The 13,120-nt window shown below is 34.2% G+C and overlaps 2 protein-coding genes across 12 annotated transcripts in view; one reads left to right on the top strand and one right to left on the bottom strand.

Moving 5' to 3' along the window:
- The window catches only part of LOC306848242 (KAT8 regulatory NSL complex subunit 3), a 30,229-nt gene extending 25,900 nt beyond the window's left edge, over window positions 1-4,329 (bottom strand). For 2 of the 11 annotated variants that reach the window (XM_079382673.1, XM_079382675.1), the window contains exons 1-4: window positions 4,130-4,329; window positions 2,612-2,891; window positions 1,608-1,778; window positions 1,383-1,473 (exon numbers count right to left, since the gene is read on the bottom strand). In XM_079382673.1, the coding sequence (XP_079238799.1) occupies window positions 1,383-1,473; window positions 1,608-1,778; window positions 2,612-2,820 (471 nt within the window). In that variant the 5' untranslated portion in view covers window positions 2,821-2,891; window positions 4,130-4,329. Of the gene's footprint in view, window positions 1-1,382; window positions 1,474-1,607; window positions 1,779-2,611; window positions 2,892-3,977 lie in introns of those variants that run through there. The other 9 variants (XM_079382670.1, XM_079382672.1, XM_079382674.1 and 6 more) reach the window with 8 other exon arrangements.
- Window positions 4,071-11,774, top strand: msmbl (microseminoprotein, beta-like). The gene is made up of 7 exons (XM_079382677.1): window positions 4,071-4,467; window positions 5,484-5,596; window positions 5,674-5,863; window positions 8,564-8,593; window positions 8,697-8,778; window positions 10,067-10,184; window positions 11,174-11,774. The coding sequence occupies exons 3-7, from the start codon at window positions 5,732-5,734 to the stop codon at window positions 11,298-11,300; spliced, it is 489 nt and encodes a 162-aa protein (XP_079238803.1). The 5' UTR covers window positions 4,071-4,467; window positions 5,484-5,596; window positions 5,674-5,731; the 3' UTR covers window positions 11,301-11,774.
- Window positions 11,775-13,120: the final 1,346 nt, after the last annotated feature.

Here is a 13,120-nt window from a genome sequence, read left to right as displayed (position 1 = left end):
CATCATCCAGGTGGATGCTGCACACTGGTGGTGGACGAGGAGACACCACCCCTCACAATGTAGAGCGCTTTGAGTGCTTAGAAAAGCAGAAAAGCGCTATATAAATGTAATGAATTATTATTATTATTATTATATTGAGGTCTCTATAAAATGTATATTGATAAAGATGATAAGCTCTGGACATTTAACAGCAGAAATAAAGGCAACAGCAGCCAGTCTGAGCATGTCCCTATTAAGTCTGCATGATCTGCGTGTCTCTGTGTGAATGAATGGCATAGTTTCTTCTGAGACACAAACTCAAACACACGTGACACTGACAGTGTTTTCAGCGTCCGCATCTCAATATATCAGGACATGAACTTCATCTTCAGAGATGCTCTGAGAGTCACTTCACAAGCTTTTTACTGTTCGATTTGAGAAAAACTATCATCAATTACACACTGAAAATAAAACTGAAAGACCTTCATCACTACATGTCAAAGTTGGGTTTAACTTGAAGACATTATGACAGAAATATATTACTACTATATACTAAAATGTACTTCTCAAAGTAATAATATTATTATTTTTAAGGAATATTATACAAACAAGGTCATTTTCATCCAAATTAATTGTTATACTTTCATTTGAGTAAAATTTAAAAGATTGATTAAATTGTTAAAATTGAATTATTTCATTTCATTAGACAACTCTGTTGATAAATTTGTAATAAAAGATAAAACAGAATCCAGAAAAATAAATGGAAAACGAAGAATTTAGAACAAAAACTGATTTAATGGGGCCCTAAATTAAAATAGTTTAATTTAAAGAAAAAAAGTTGTTTAAATTCATTGTTAAGGTCTAATAAACAAGTGGAAAGCATTTCCTCCCCATTAATGAACACCATGATAAACATAATCAATATTGTATGATATGGAAAAATATATTGTGATCGGGCGTAAGTAATTTTAAATAAATGTGGTTTTACCAAATAGAGATCTTGAGAAGACCCAAATTTGTAAAAAAAAAAAATATATAACTATAGCCTAATTATTTTCTTTCTCTGTTGTCTGCAAATCTGTAAATTACCAAACCTAAAGTCGTAAGAAGGAAGATCAGAGAATGAATTTTACCTTCAAAAAAGGGAGGATGACCTGATGTGGGTTTTCATATTTTATCAACTCAGGCTGGGTTTTTCTTGTTTAAAAAAATTAACGAATGTCAGGTTTGAAGTGATCACGTACACACCTTAGGACCTGAAAAGACTTCTAGTATGCACTCTAAAACCACCACTATTACAGCCAGTGAACAAAATAGTTTCAAGCACCTTTGATAAACAACAGCTCTTGCATTTAACTGAACAAAACAGAGTATGCAAGTTAAACCCAGTTTTGAAAACTCACACCCTCATTGGCCAGTCTGCTGAGTCTTTCTGCCTGCAGTGCTTTCAATACTTTATTGAACAGCTTGTTCTGAGCCAATGACCAGCCAGCCCTAAAAACAGATTGAAGAAAAGTCGATCACAAGCAAAACATCTCTGATGTAAGAGGAAAACTATACTTTTATATAATCTCCCTCGTTCTCATATTTCTGCAATCTAGTATTGACCCATCAGCAGCTTTTCTTACTTGTTGATGTGTTCTTCCCAATCATCGGGAGGTGGTGGTCCATCAGCGATGGTTCGAGCAAACAGAACGTGACGTTCACACTCGTTCATCACACTGCGGGCTTTCTGATTGTCATAGAGAGGCATTGGATTGGGTGCGACACTCTCTACGTCGATGGAAATGTCCGAATCACTGTAGCAGATAACATCACAACCCATTATATACTGTATTATGACTTTATATACGTTTAATGATAAATAGATAACTAGCTTTAAAATGTCTAGGGACCTATGATTTCAGCACAACCACTGTTGTGCAACACCTCGTTTACCAAAACATAAAATTTAACTTCATTATGCTTAAAAAAAACCTTTCATTCATTCACAAATTTGAGGTCTTCTTTTGGTGACAAATGTTGTAGATAATAAAATTTATATACAATAATTTTCAAAAAAATTTAATACACCACATTAAGCTCTAGATTAGATATGTCTTTTGATTATTAAAAAACAATTAAACCACCGAAATGGAAAATCTGGGGGAAAACAATAAGGAAATTTGAGAGATATTATGGAGAAAATACTGAAAAATTATAACAGATAGCATATGGGCCCAAAAAAATATAACTTTTAATAAACTATTGTTAAACTGAACAACTTTCATGATTTCGATTAATTAGACATCCTTGATTAGTCAATTTTAATTCCAAAAAATTAAAATACAAAAAGCTGAATTTGAGAATTCATAGGGCCCTAAAAAAAAAAAAAAAAAAACTGAAATCAAAATAATAAACAGCTGATGTCATAGTTGCAAACTGGTGATGTGATATTTGTTTTATATTTGTAATATGACCCATTAACAGAGACACATTTGAGCTCCAGAAGACATACTTGAGATGCTAGAGTTGTTGATACCAGGTGTGAACAGCTGCCTCGTCTGATAAAGTGTGATCAGACCACTCAAAACAGATGTCAATTACAAGTTCAAATAAGGTAAAAGATATCCGTCTGCTATTCTTCACTCACACAGAGGGCTCCGGCTGCCGCCGCGGGGTGACGAACAGCATGCGGGTGGGCCGCGCGCTGCTGGCATCTGGGTGGGCATTCCAGGGCTTGGCATAGCTGTGGTCAAGAAACACGAGGTCTAACTCTCGCTCATGAACCGACAGCTGGAATAGCAGGGACGTTCCCATCCTTCGAGCCGATGTCTGGAAGTCTCCTCCAGGACGGAACATGGTCCTCTAGCCCCGCACTGAGGCTCTGCGGTTTCCACAAAAATTGGACGCTTGCACCGTAAACATCAACCCTGCAATGAAACAGTTAAGTTACAGTCTTAAGTCGCACGGGTATATTTGTACCGATTTTTATTTTAAGCCAAAAATCATTAGGATATTAAGTAAAGATAATGTTCCATGAAGATATTTTGCAAACGTATTACTGTAAATATATCAAAACTTCATTTTTGATTAGTAATATGCATTGCTAAGGACTTCATTTGGATAACTTTAAAGGTGATTTTCTAAATATTTAGATTTTTTTGCACCCTCAAGATTCCAGATTTTCAAATAGTTGTTTCTTGGCCAAATATTGTCCTATCCTAAAAAAAAAAACATACACCAATCATCAATCAAACATACATCAGAGCTTTACCTATTTATTCAGCTTTCAGATGATGTATAGCCCTAAATCTCAATTTCAAAAAATTGACCGGTTTTGTGGTCCAGGGTCACAAATGATGTATAATGGAAATAATATACTTATGGAAATAAAGGAATACATTTACGAGCAAACTGATTGTAATGTTTTCAGAAACTTAATAGCACGTTATTTGCAATTAAGTGAAAAAATATTACAGTTTATCTTAAGCACTTTTTTTCTTTTTTTGAATATAGGCTACTTTTACAATTTCAAGTGCACATTCAATACAGTTAAGTGCACTCTTTTCACAATGATAACAGTTTCTGCTAAAATACCACAGGTGCTAATATTTGAGTGAAGTTTTAAATGAATGAGGTCTGTTATGATCTTTCTGGCATTTATTTTGGTAGTGACAGCGGTGGCTACTGCAAACTTACCACAGGTTTACTGTAGCAACAATAGTAGAAACAAAGTTACCATGGTAAATGCTTCTAAAACCCCCAGAACGTGGTGTAAACCTCACAAACACAGTTCTTAACAGAAACAAATACAACTGAAGTAGTTTCTAAAGCACAGCATACGGAGCTGGTTGGTGTTACAGTGCGTAGCTTAGCTAAATGACAGTAAACTGTATTTTAATGTAATATTTTCAGTTGGGGCCCATGAGTACTGATGTGCTCCGGGAGAGGCCCGCGCATTCCCTCGCATTCATGCCAGTTTGCTACAGTTGAGCTTTTAAATCACAATAAATTACCTGAAATGTCGCGTGTAATGCTTGACTCATGAAGCAATGCGTAGAAACCCGGAAACGTTTAGGTGTAAGTTAGTCGTTACAGTGCTATAACATGATCTAGCAGGCTGCTAGCTAGCTCGGAAGCTAACTCGTTTCACAACAACGTTACTCACTGTTCAGTATCAGGCTCCTTTCATGCCAATTCGGTCCAAAGAACGGTCTTCTGAATAATGTAGACAATACTGAGGAAATCGCGTTCATGTGACGAGAAAACAATAAACTCCAACAAAATAATATACACTATAATGACGGTTCAGCTACGGCCGACTGTCTTTTGTTTTACTACCGCGCCACAGCGGATCAACGGAAAACCCGGACTGGAGTCTATCCCGCGCGAGCGGAGCTGAGAGAAACCCGGACTGGAGTCTATCCCGCGCGAGCGGAGCTGAGTGAAACCCGGACTGGATTTACAATCCAGATGTTAAACTTTAATTTTCGTAATTTTATCCAAGTACTACACTTAAATATTCTGGTGCTTTGTTTTGATATTCTCCATACTATTACTCTAGGCTTATTTTGTATTATATTAGGCTTTTGCTGGTGGTCCAGAAGGCCTAGTTTAGATGAAATGCTGGATGTAGGCTACTTTAAGAGGCAAATGTACATTCACGATTTAAAAAGCAAAACAAAACGTTTCTGGGGAAAAGTATGGAAAATTATATTTTTGCTTTTACATTTTAGAGACTTAATATGAAAAAAATAATGAAAATGTTTTATAGTTAGCTATTAATTTATTTCAATGTATTACTACTGTATACTATTCTATAGACTACTATACTATACTATACTCAGTTACGTGACATGAACACAGTTTTCACCCAGAGCCTTTTGGTCATTTAAGTCTTAAAGGGATACTCCACCCCAAAAAGAACAATTAAGTCTTAAAGGGATACTCCACCCCAAAATGCAAATTTTGTCATTAATGAATTTTATGAATTGACGAGAATACTTTTTGTACGCAAAGAAAACAAAAATAATGACATGTATTCAACAATTTGTCTCCTCTCTGTCTCTCTGTGCCAGCGTAGCGCCATTTTGAAGTACAAAACGTATTCTCGTCGCTTCATAAAGTTCAGATTGAATGGCAGATGGACTATTTTGACGATGCTTTTTATACTTTTCTGGGCCTTGACAGTGTAATTTACTTGGCAGTCAATGGGACAGTCACAAACCTCCCGGTTTTCATCCAAAATATCCTAAATTGTGTTTCAAAGACGAACAAAGCGTTTACGGGTTTGGAACGACATGGGGGTAAGTGATTAATGACAACATTTTCATTTTGGGGTGGAGTATCCCTTTAAACATGAATAAATTCAGTAGGTCGGATGATATGGCATGGTGGACTCCCAAAAACTCAGAACCAAGATCCAGGGGGCGGGGGTGGAGAAGGGTTCCTCACAAGTTTTCTAAAAAATAAACATGATATATTCATCAAGTGTGTCACTTTAATAAGTTTGTTTTTACCAGGCCCTATTCACCTAGAGCGCAGATGCCCGACTCTCAGCTCTGTGTTCAAATGAGAGAAACTTACAGGCAACCAAGAGAGACTGTCAACAACAAACCAGTCCTTCCTTACAGAGGTTTGTGACCTGCTGCAAATTAGGTTACAATAATACAAAGCGTGTTGTTTCTAACTCAGGGATGTTTGTTTTATCAGATAAACCACTCAGAGTTGCCAGTGCATGTGGATGGACCCAGCATCAGGACTTTGAGCAATGTTACATTCGGGAGGCCTGATCTGGCTGGAAAATACTACAGCACAACAGCACAGGAGCAGTTCCCATCAAAAGAAGTGCTCCGTCCCAAGCCATCGGTTTACCCACCCAGCCACATGCTGCTTGAGCAAGGTACTTTTGGTTTACTCACATGTATTTTCACAATAATCACCTAAAATGACCTGCATACATTAAGTCACATTAACCTTGGTTCAGTCATATGAAATAATATTTTTAAGGAAGAAGACAAGCAATTCATTTAAATGTTACTACATAAAGAACATTTTTAGGTTACCTGATTTAAAAAAAAGACAATATACATAAAAAATACTCTATGTAAAACATAAAAACAATATGTAATATATAAAAGTAAATAAAAATGTAAAATGATGTTTTTAGTCTCTGTAATATCACATTTTTATATTACAAATAAATATATTTAATATATAAATATAAAACAAATTCTGAAATATATACATGCATGTGTATTTATATGTATATAATAAATATACACAGTACACATACATATATTATGCAAACAAAAACATTTATTTCGAATGCGATTATTCGCGATTAATCGTTTCAAAGCACTACTTAAAAGTGTCCATTAAACTGCAATGATTATGTTGACATAAGGCATTTTTGCCTGATGCTAATAACTATTTCTGAACTATTTTCCCCACTTGAGAGCTGACCTTCAACCTTCAATTAATCTCTTACTAGGTTAAAGACAGCCATATCAGGCCTCGGCACAGCAAACATGACTTCAGGCCGACGCACAATGAAACTTATGTGTCCAAACCCTGCTGCAAGGCATCCCAGGACAACCCATCCCTAAGAAATATCAGCCATATGCCATTTTAAATGAAGAAAAACAAAAACAAATCACAGAAAAGCTTTGCACTCTAAACAAATGGGGAATATCTGCTAAAAGCCTGCTTATTCAATAATCTTATTAAATGCTAGTCTATTATCAGGTATTTGCCATTAAACATAATTGAACTCAGCCCTGCACATTACACATGGGGACTGAAAGATTCTCATTAATAGTATGCATCATTTACCCACATTACTATGTGGTCCCCAAAAGCCATGATTTTTTTTTTTTTTTTTTGTGATCACAGTATTTTGAAACATACAGAAGACTTAGGCCTACATCATTCTGTACAATTCTTCAGTTGATTTTCAGCTGTTCGGGATCCACTGCTTTACATCATAAAGAAATACCCAAAAGACTACATCAATGTATTGGTACTAGATATCAGTAAAGTTGGAACTGTTGTTGAGATTTGTGATTTGGTGGGAGTAGTTGTCTTAATATATAATTATAGAACATTGTGAGATATAGTTTAGTATTACTAGTATTGTTATACAAAACCAGAAGTGAGTAATGAAAATATCTGTCTGTTAAGTAATTTAACTGCAGGTTGAATTTACAGTTCCTCATATGCAGTACAATTCTCTGTACTTGACAACTCGTGAAACAGGGAAGCGTATCACTAAACACAATGTTTCTCTTAGTAATAAATGAGAGTGAATGGTTAGCCCAAAATCCCATCTGCATCAGCACAGCATCTGACACATTAGGACTCTACTGCAGTTGAGACAGTTTGTTTCAGCTGTGAAGCACTGTGTTCTCCTGTAGAGCACAAGGGAGGAAGTTTGCTAAATGTAAAGCTGCTCTGTCTTTTACAGACATTCAAAGTAAACAGTACACCGGCTTTCAAGCTCCAGAAACAAAACAAAGCAAAGAGCTGTCTGTATGATTTGTATGGAATAGTTCACCAGCATCACTGGGCAAGTTATTTTCAGTGCTTGCAAATGAATGACTGATATATACACTCTTAAAATAAAGGTTGTTTATTGGCATTGCTGGTTCCTTCATGTAGAGCCTTTAACATCCATGGGATCTTTCCATTCCACAAAATGTTCTTTATAGTGGAAAAACGTTCAGTCAACTATTAAAATATTCTTTGCTCGAAGAAAAACTAACAAAACATTCCAAAAAAAAAGTTTCCTTCCACCACCAAAATTTTCCCACCACCCACAATAATTTCCCTTAGACCTTGTTGTCTAAAAATAGGAGAACACTGTGAGAAAAGATTTTTATATTCACTGTTTTGCTTTCATATATTGAGCATTAAAATACTAACTTAGACCACAGGGCTTGATTAGTTTGCATTTACGATCATGAAGTTTGTTACTGAACATGCAATACATGCAATACAATCACTTGTGTCACAATCTCCAGTCACCAGCCTACATTTCCCAGCATCCCTCTTGGTTCTCATCTGCACACACTCAATCATCACTTGCACCTTCCATTAATCAATATTTTAGCAGACCACCCACACCGTTTGTCTGGTCTCATCTATAACCTTATGTACCAGACTTACCACAACTTTTTTTATTGTGACAACTTGAGGCTGACACAATCATATATTGAGAAATATGTAAAAATATGAAGTGTTGTTAAGTGGTTGTGAAACAGATAACTGCTTACAACAATAACAATTTCAAAATAAACCACATATTTAGCAACCAATAACTACTCAGCAACATTACAAATAGTCACAGAAGATAAATCAGTCTTTATTAAAAAGACTTTTTGATTATTATAATTATTTCACATACTCTATAACCTATCCATAAAGGTCCTCTAGTAGGCCCATCTCACTTGCATTAAACACATGAAACATATTTTTCGGCATAAAAGTGCAAGTGACTAGTTAAATTTGGTAATCAAACACATTGCTCAATGCAGACGTGTGTTGAAATGAGATGTTCCCCTTCTGTTTTCTTTAAAAAGACTTAATGACTGTATTTCTTCAGACCAGCATCTGTGCTAAACTTGCAACAATGGTAAGTTTAATAATACTACTGATCAATATAGAATTTATACATTAACATTTACCGCTGTATACTGTGTTTTTTCTGTAATAAGTTCCTAGTTTTCTCTTTACAGACATCTTTGGCTGTGGTTTTGGTATTTTGTGCCTTTGTCTCTTTAAGCGAATCTGCCTGCTCCCTTGCACATCTAGAACAAGGTGAATAAAAACACAGACACACGAATAACCATATTTTTAATTCTTTCTTTAAAAGTCAAAATTCACTCTTATTAGGTTTTTTTTTTTTTATTATTATTATAGTGCCCATTTCATCATAGCATGATGAGTAAATCATCGCTTAGTTATTTTGCATCAAAACAAAATTTTGGTCCTGTCCGAAACTGTCTGATTTCTGGAGGAAGGTCTTTAGATGCTTTTCTGTTATTTTTTCTTTACCATTAGACCCCAACTCCTTAAGAGCGTTGTTTGGCATTCTTCCAGAATCTATCAATTTAAACACATTACAGGCTGACAGTGTAGCCTTTGCAACTCTACTGGCTAGGCGACTTATTCGCATGAACTGGAAGTCAGCAGCAGCTCCTCCTTATAACCAATGGGTTTTTGACTTTTTACAAAAAAGTATGCAATAAAACAAAACCCAAAACTTTTTTGAAAGTCTGGAGCCCATTTCTGGAATATTTTAAGGAGACAACTGTATCTTAATTTTATTTATTATTTTTTTTTTTTTAACTTAAACTTTAAACTTTCCCCTTTTTTTATAACATATATATGTATGTACAGTATATAAGGAAAGAAAGAAAGAAAAATATGTAACTAAAAATAAAATATATATATATACATATTTTATTTTTAGTTACATATTTTTCTTTCTTTCTTTTAGTTACATATTTTTCTTTCTTTCTTTCCTTATATACTGTATTTGAATGTATAACTATGCATGACTGGTGTTTTCTTTTTTTCTTTACTAATTGTATTATATTACAATATTTGCCTTTGCCTGACCTAAAATGAACCAAATAAAAAATAATAATAAACTTTTTGGTTAAAACATCAAAAATAATAAATTTGTAATTCACTGTAAAAAAAAACAAAAACAACAGATTCAGCAGATTTTTGAGTTCTCTCAACTTATTTTTGTAGGAGATTCTCAACTTTTAGTTGCATAAATTAAAAACAAGTTGAGAACTCAAAAATCTGCCGAAGCTGGTTGCCTTAAAATGTTAAGTTGGCTCAACTTTATTTATTTTTTTTCTTACAGTGTGGAAACTATATATCTAATCTTCTAACTATAACACCATTTATTTGAAGTTTTTCACCATTTATTTGCATTTGAATCATGTTTTCTAACAGAAAATAGGTGTTTGAATCATAAATAAATAAATCAGAAAATATTCAATTATAACAAGGAAACACTCATCATACTATATATTTAAAAGACACTTTTAGGTAAATAAACATTGGATTTCTTCTTATCAAATCTTAACAGGGGCAAAATATTGTGTTGATGGCTATGATAACTCCAAGCATCCAATGGGAAGTACTTGGACCAACACCAGGTGTATCAAATGTACCTGCTCTCCCGGCAGAATGGGGTGCTGTGACAAGTAAGACATTTAACTTCCTAACTGCTGTTGAAACTTAGAAAATATATTGTTTTTAAATAGTTTTATTCATTTGTCCTTGTCCTTCAGTATTTTTTAAACAAAAACAATTGGAGTTAAGAGATAATAGAGATAATACAGTATTACAGATAATACAATATTCCTGAAATAAAAGTGCACTTAAAAGAGAGAACACTTTCATGGCTATGTTTCTTAACACACTCAAGTATACTTTTCCAAAGTCAAATTAAAAGTCTTACCTTAAAGGACACTGTAAGTCATTATGTTTTAATAATAGTTTGTCGTGCTTTAAAGAAGTACACTTATTTTGATTTGTTGACTAACATACTAAAGCACACACTTGATTATCATTTTAACTGTAGTGTTATTCGATATTACATTTAAAGTATAAATGCATTTTAAATGTACTAAACTGCAACTTCATTCTTACAGATGTGTAAAAAATTACATTTAGAATAAATACATGCAGTTTCAATAGAAATGTCATCAAAGTATATTTTAGTTTACAATGAATGCTTATCAGTACATGTAGTGCACTATAAGCATATTTCATATAAAATGTACTTAAGTCTTATTTACGTGGGTGAAAAAAGCACTCTTAAGTTCAGCAAATTGCATATAAATGTAAAATATAATACATTGCCATTTAATGACGTGCAATTATGTTTCCGAAAACATTAAGTTCGCACTTAAGAATAAACTTTTAATGTATATTATTTCTGTAGTTCTCTCCTGTAGTACTCTTTTACTTATATGTATGCTCTAGCATTGTTGAGTTGTTCATTGTTAGCTCCATCTCTTTTAAACCTGAGGTCATGCTGGCCTGTTGCTGTATTTTAAACATGGTTCATAAACATTCACGTTTACAAGCTGAGGGATGAGTTGAAATATATTTCTGTGATAATGAACAGCATGTTGTAGGTTTTATATTTCAAGACATTTCCTCTGAAGTGATATGCTTTTTGTTATAGGATGGGCCGAGTGACTTCCATGACTAAAGGCTGCATTGTGAAGTATAATTACAGAACATGCACATTTGATGTGTTTCATCCAAAAGACCCCACCATTAAGTGTTCCTATGGTGCTGTTGGAAAATAATTTCCAATGATCTAGTAATGTGAACTTATTTGGACTAAAATGAACTTCAGCTGTTTTTGGATCTATGCTGCGCACTAATTATTAACGACACGGTTAAATATTTTGATTACTAAATGGCATTAAAGATTTTCTTTCTTTTATCGCTAAAGCAAAGCGTTTTTAAAGAACAAGGAATTCTGTTTCTTATATAGAATTTTGCATCTTAAATTTGCAAAAAATAGCTTGTATAGAGGCCATATACATGTAAATATAAAAAAGGTATGAATTGTCACCTTTTCATTTATGATTTAAAATATGAATTGTGCATTGTTTGCCTCCATTTAACTGAATTGTTAAAATTGCTCAATTAAAATTTTGCATGTTTGTTGATGATTAAATCACGTTTTCTCATTACACATCAAAATAATCTTGTGTCTTAAGCAGTGTTTGTTTGAAATGACACATGTAAAACCCTAATAAAAACACAATAGCATTAATGAAAGACTAGATGTGTTACACGCATGGCCGGATTTATGCATAGGCATGTCCTGAGGGGCCGTATTACAATAAGGAGAATTATTATTATTTTTATTTTTTTTCTACGGACTACCTACAATAGCAAAGAAATCAAAACTTTAAAAGTAAATAAACAAATAAAAATAACCTTGCAAATAAATAGAAAAATCAATATGACAAAAAACATTTCCATGTTTTACACACAAAATTACATTTTACTAGGAAAAGCACACGTTCTTTCTCATAAAAAACGCACAGCACAGGATCAAATGCACAGAAACGCACTGCCCTGCGATCTTTTCAATAAAATAGATTTGCAACTGAAGAGCTACATAACATTTCTCAGCACGGAGGTAAGCAGTTCTACTTTTAAGGATCTTTATTGTCACTGTATGCACACGACGACATGGGGTTAGCAGCTCTAAAACAGTAGGCTAAATAATAAATGAACTAGTAAAATAAAAATAAACAGTATAAATGAAACAATATAAACAGTAGTGCAGCCACAAAATAGCGTTGTAAAGTGAGGTGGAGTATACTTTATAAACAGCATCAGTATTGCATGCATGTTTGTTATTATAAGCAAAGCTCACAATGTTATTTTATAGATATAAACAATAAAGACAGCATGACGGTAGCAGTATAAACAATAATGCAGCAGCAGTATACTGTTTAAAAGTGATATATAGCGCAAGAAGCACCTTGGCAATACAATAATGCACATATTTTCATAAATTGTAATTAAGGTTCAGTGTTATGTGTAGTAATCTGTATATTAAACAGTACACATTAGCAAATAATGTGCATGGTTAGATACACTGTAAGTTCCAAGTCTTCCAGATCTTGAATCAAATTGCAGAGCAATGGCTATAGTCCACGAACAACATCCTTACACACGTGCTGTGTCTCTCCAGATGATTCAAAGCAGTGTGGAGAGCCAGGGAAATGGTGCCCTCTGTGGACCTGTTTCTATATGCAAACTGATATGGGTCGAGTGAAGCCGGTATGGGATCTCTGATGTGCAGTGTTGGATCATCTGTGGCTAGAACTGTAGCTGTTGTCACCTTATCTTTGTTCTCAATCTGAGCAAAAAAGCTGTGGAGCTCATTACATAGTGAGACATCCCAATGGTGTAGGGCAGGGGAATTCTTGTGTAACAAAGTTTGTAGTTATTTGAAGAAGGAGGCTGGAGCCAGCAGATGTTTAACAGAAATTTAATAACAAATAACAACACGGACGATTGCCGCATAAACATACACTAAAGCACAACGAAAATGTCCCAGGCCTGGTTCTCTCTCGTCCTTCAAGATTCAAGAGATTCAAGA

This window comes from Barbus barbus (genome assembly GCF_936440315.1).
Source record: "Barbus barbus genome assembly, chromosome: 28".
NCBI classification, from domain to species: Eukaryota; Metazoa; Chordata; class Actinopteri; order Cypriniformes; family Cyprinidae; genus Barbus; species Barbus barbus.
The sequence above is the reverse complement of the archived record's forward strand: the minus strand, read 5'-3'. Positions and strand labels throughout refer to the sequence as shown.

Bases quoted from the DNA above. Each gene is read 5' to 3' on its own strand.
- msmbl (XM_079382677.1), top strand. From the start codon at position 5,732: ATGTTACATTCGGGAGGCCTGATCTGGCTGGAAAATACTACAGCACAA. The intron at 5,864-8,563 runs GTACTTTTGGTT...GTATTTCTTCAG, and splicing joins CCACATGCTGCTTGAGCAAG to ACCAGCATCTGTGCTAAACT. The intron at 8,779-10,066 runs GTGAATAAAAAC...AAATCTTAACAG, and splicing joins CCTTGCACATCTAGAACAAG to GGGCAAAATATTGTGTTGAT.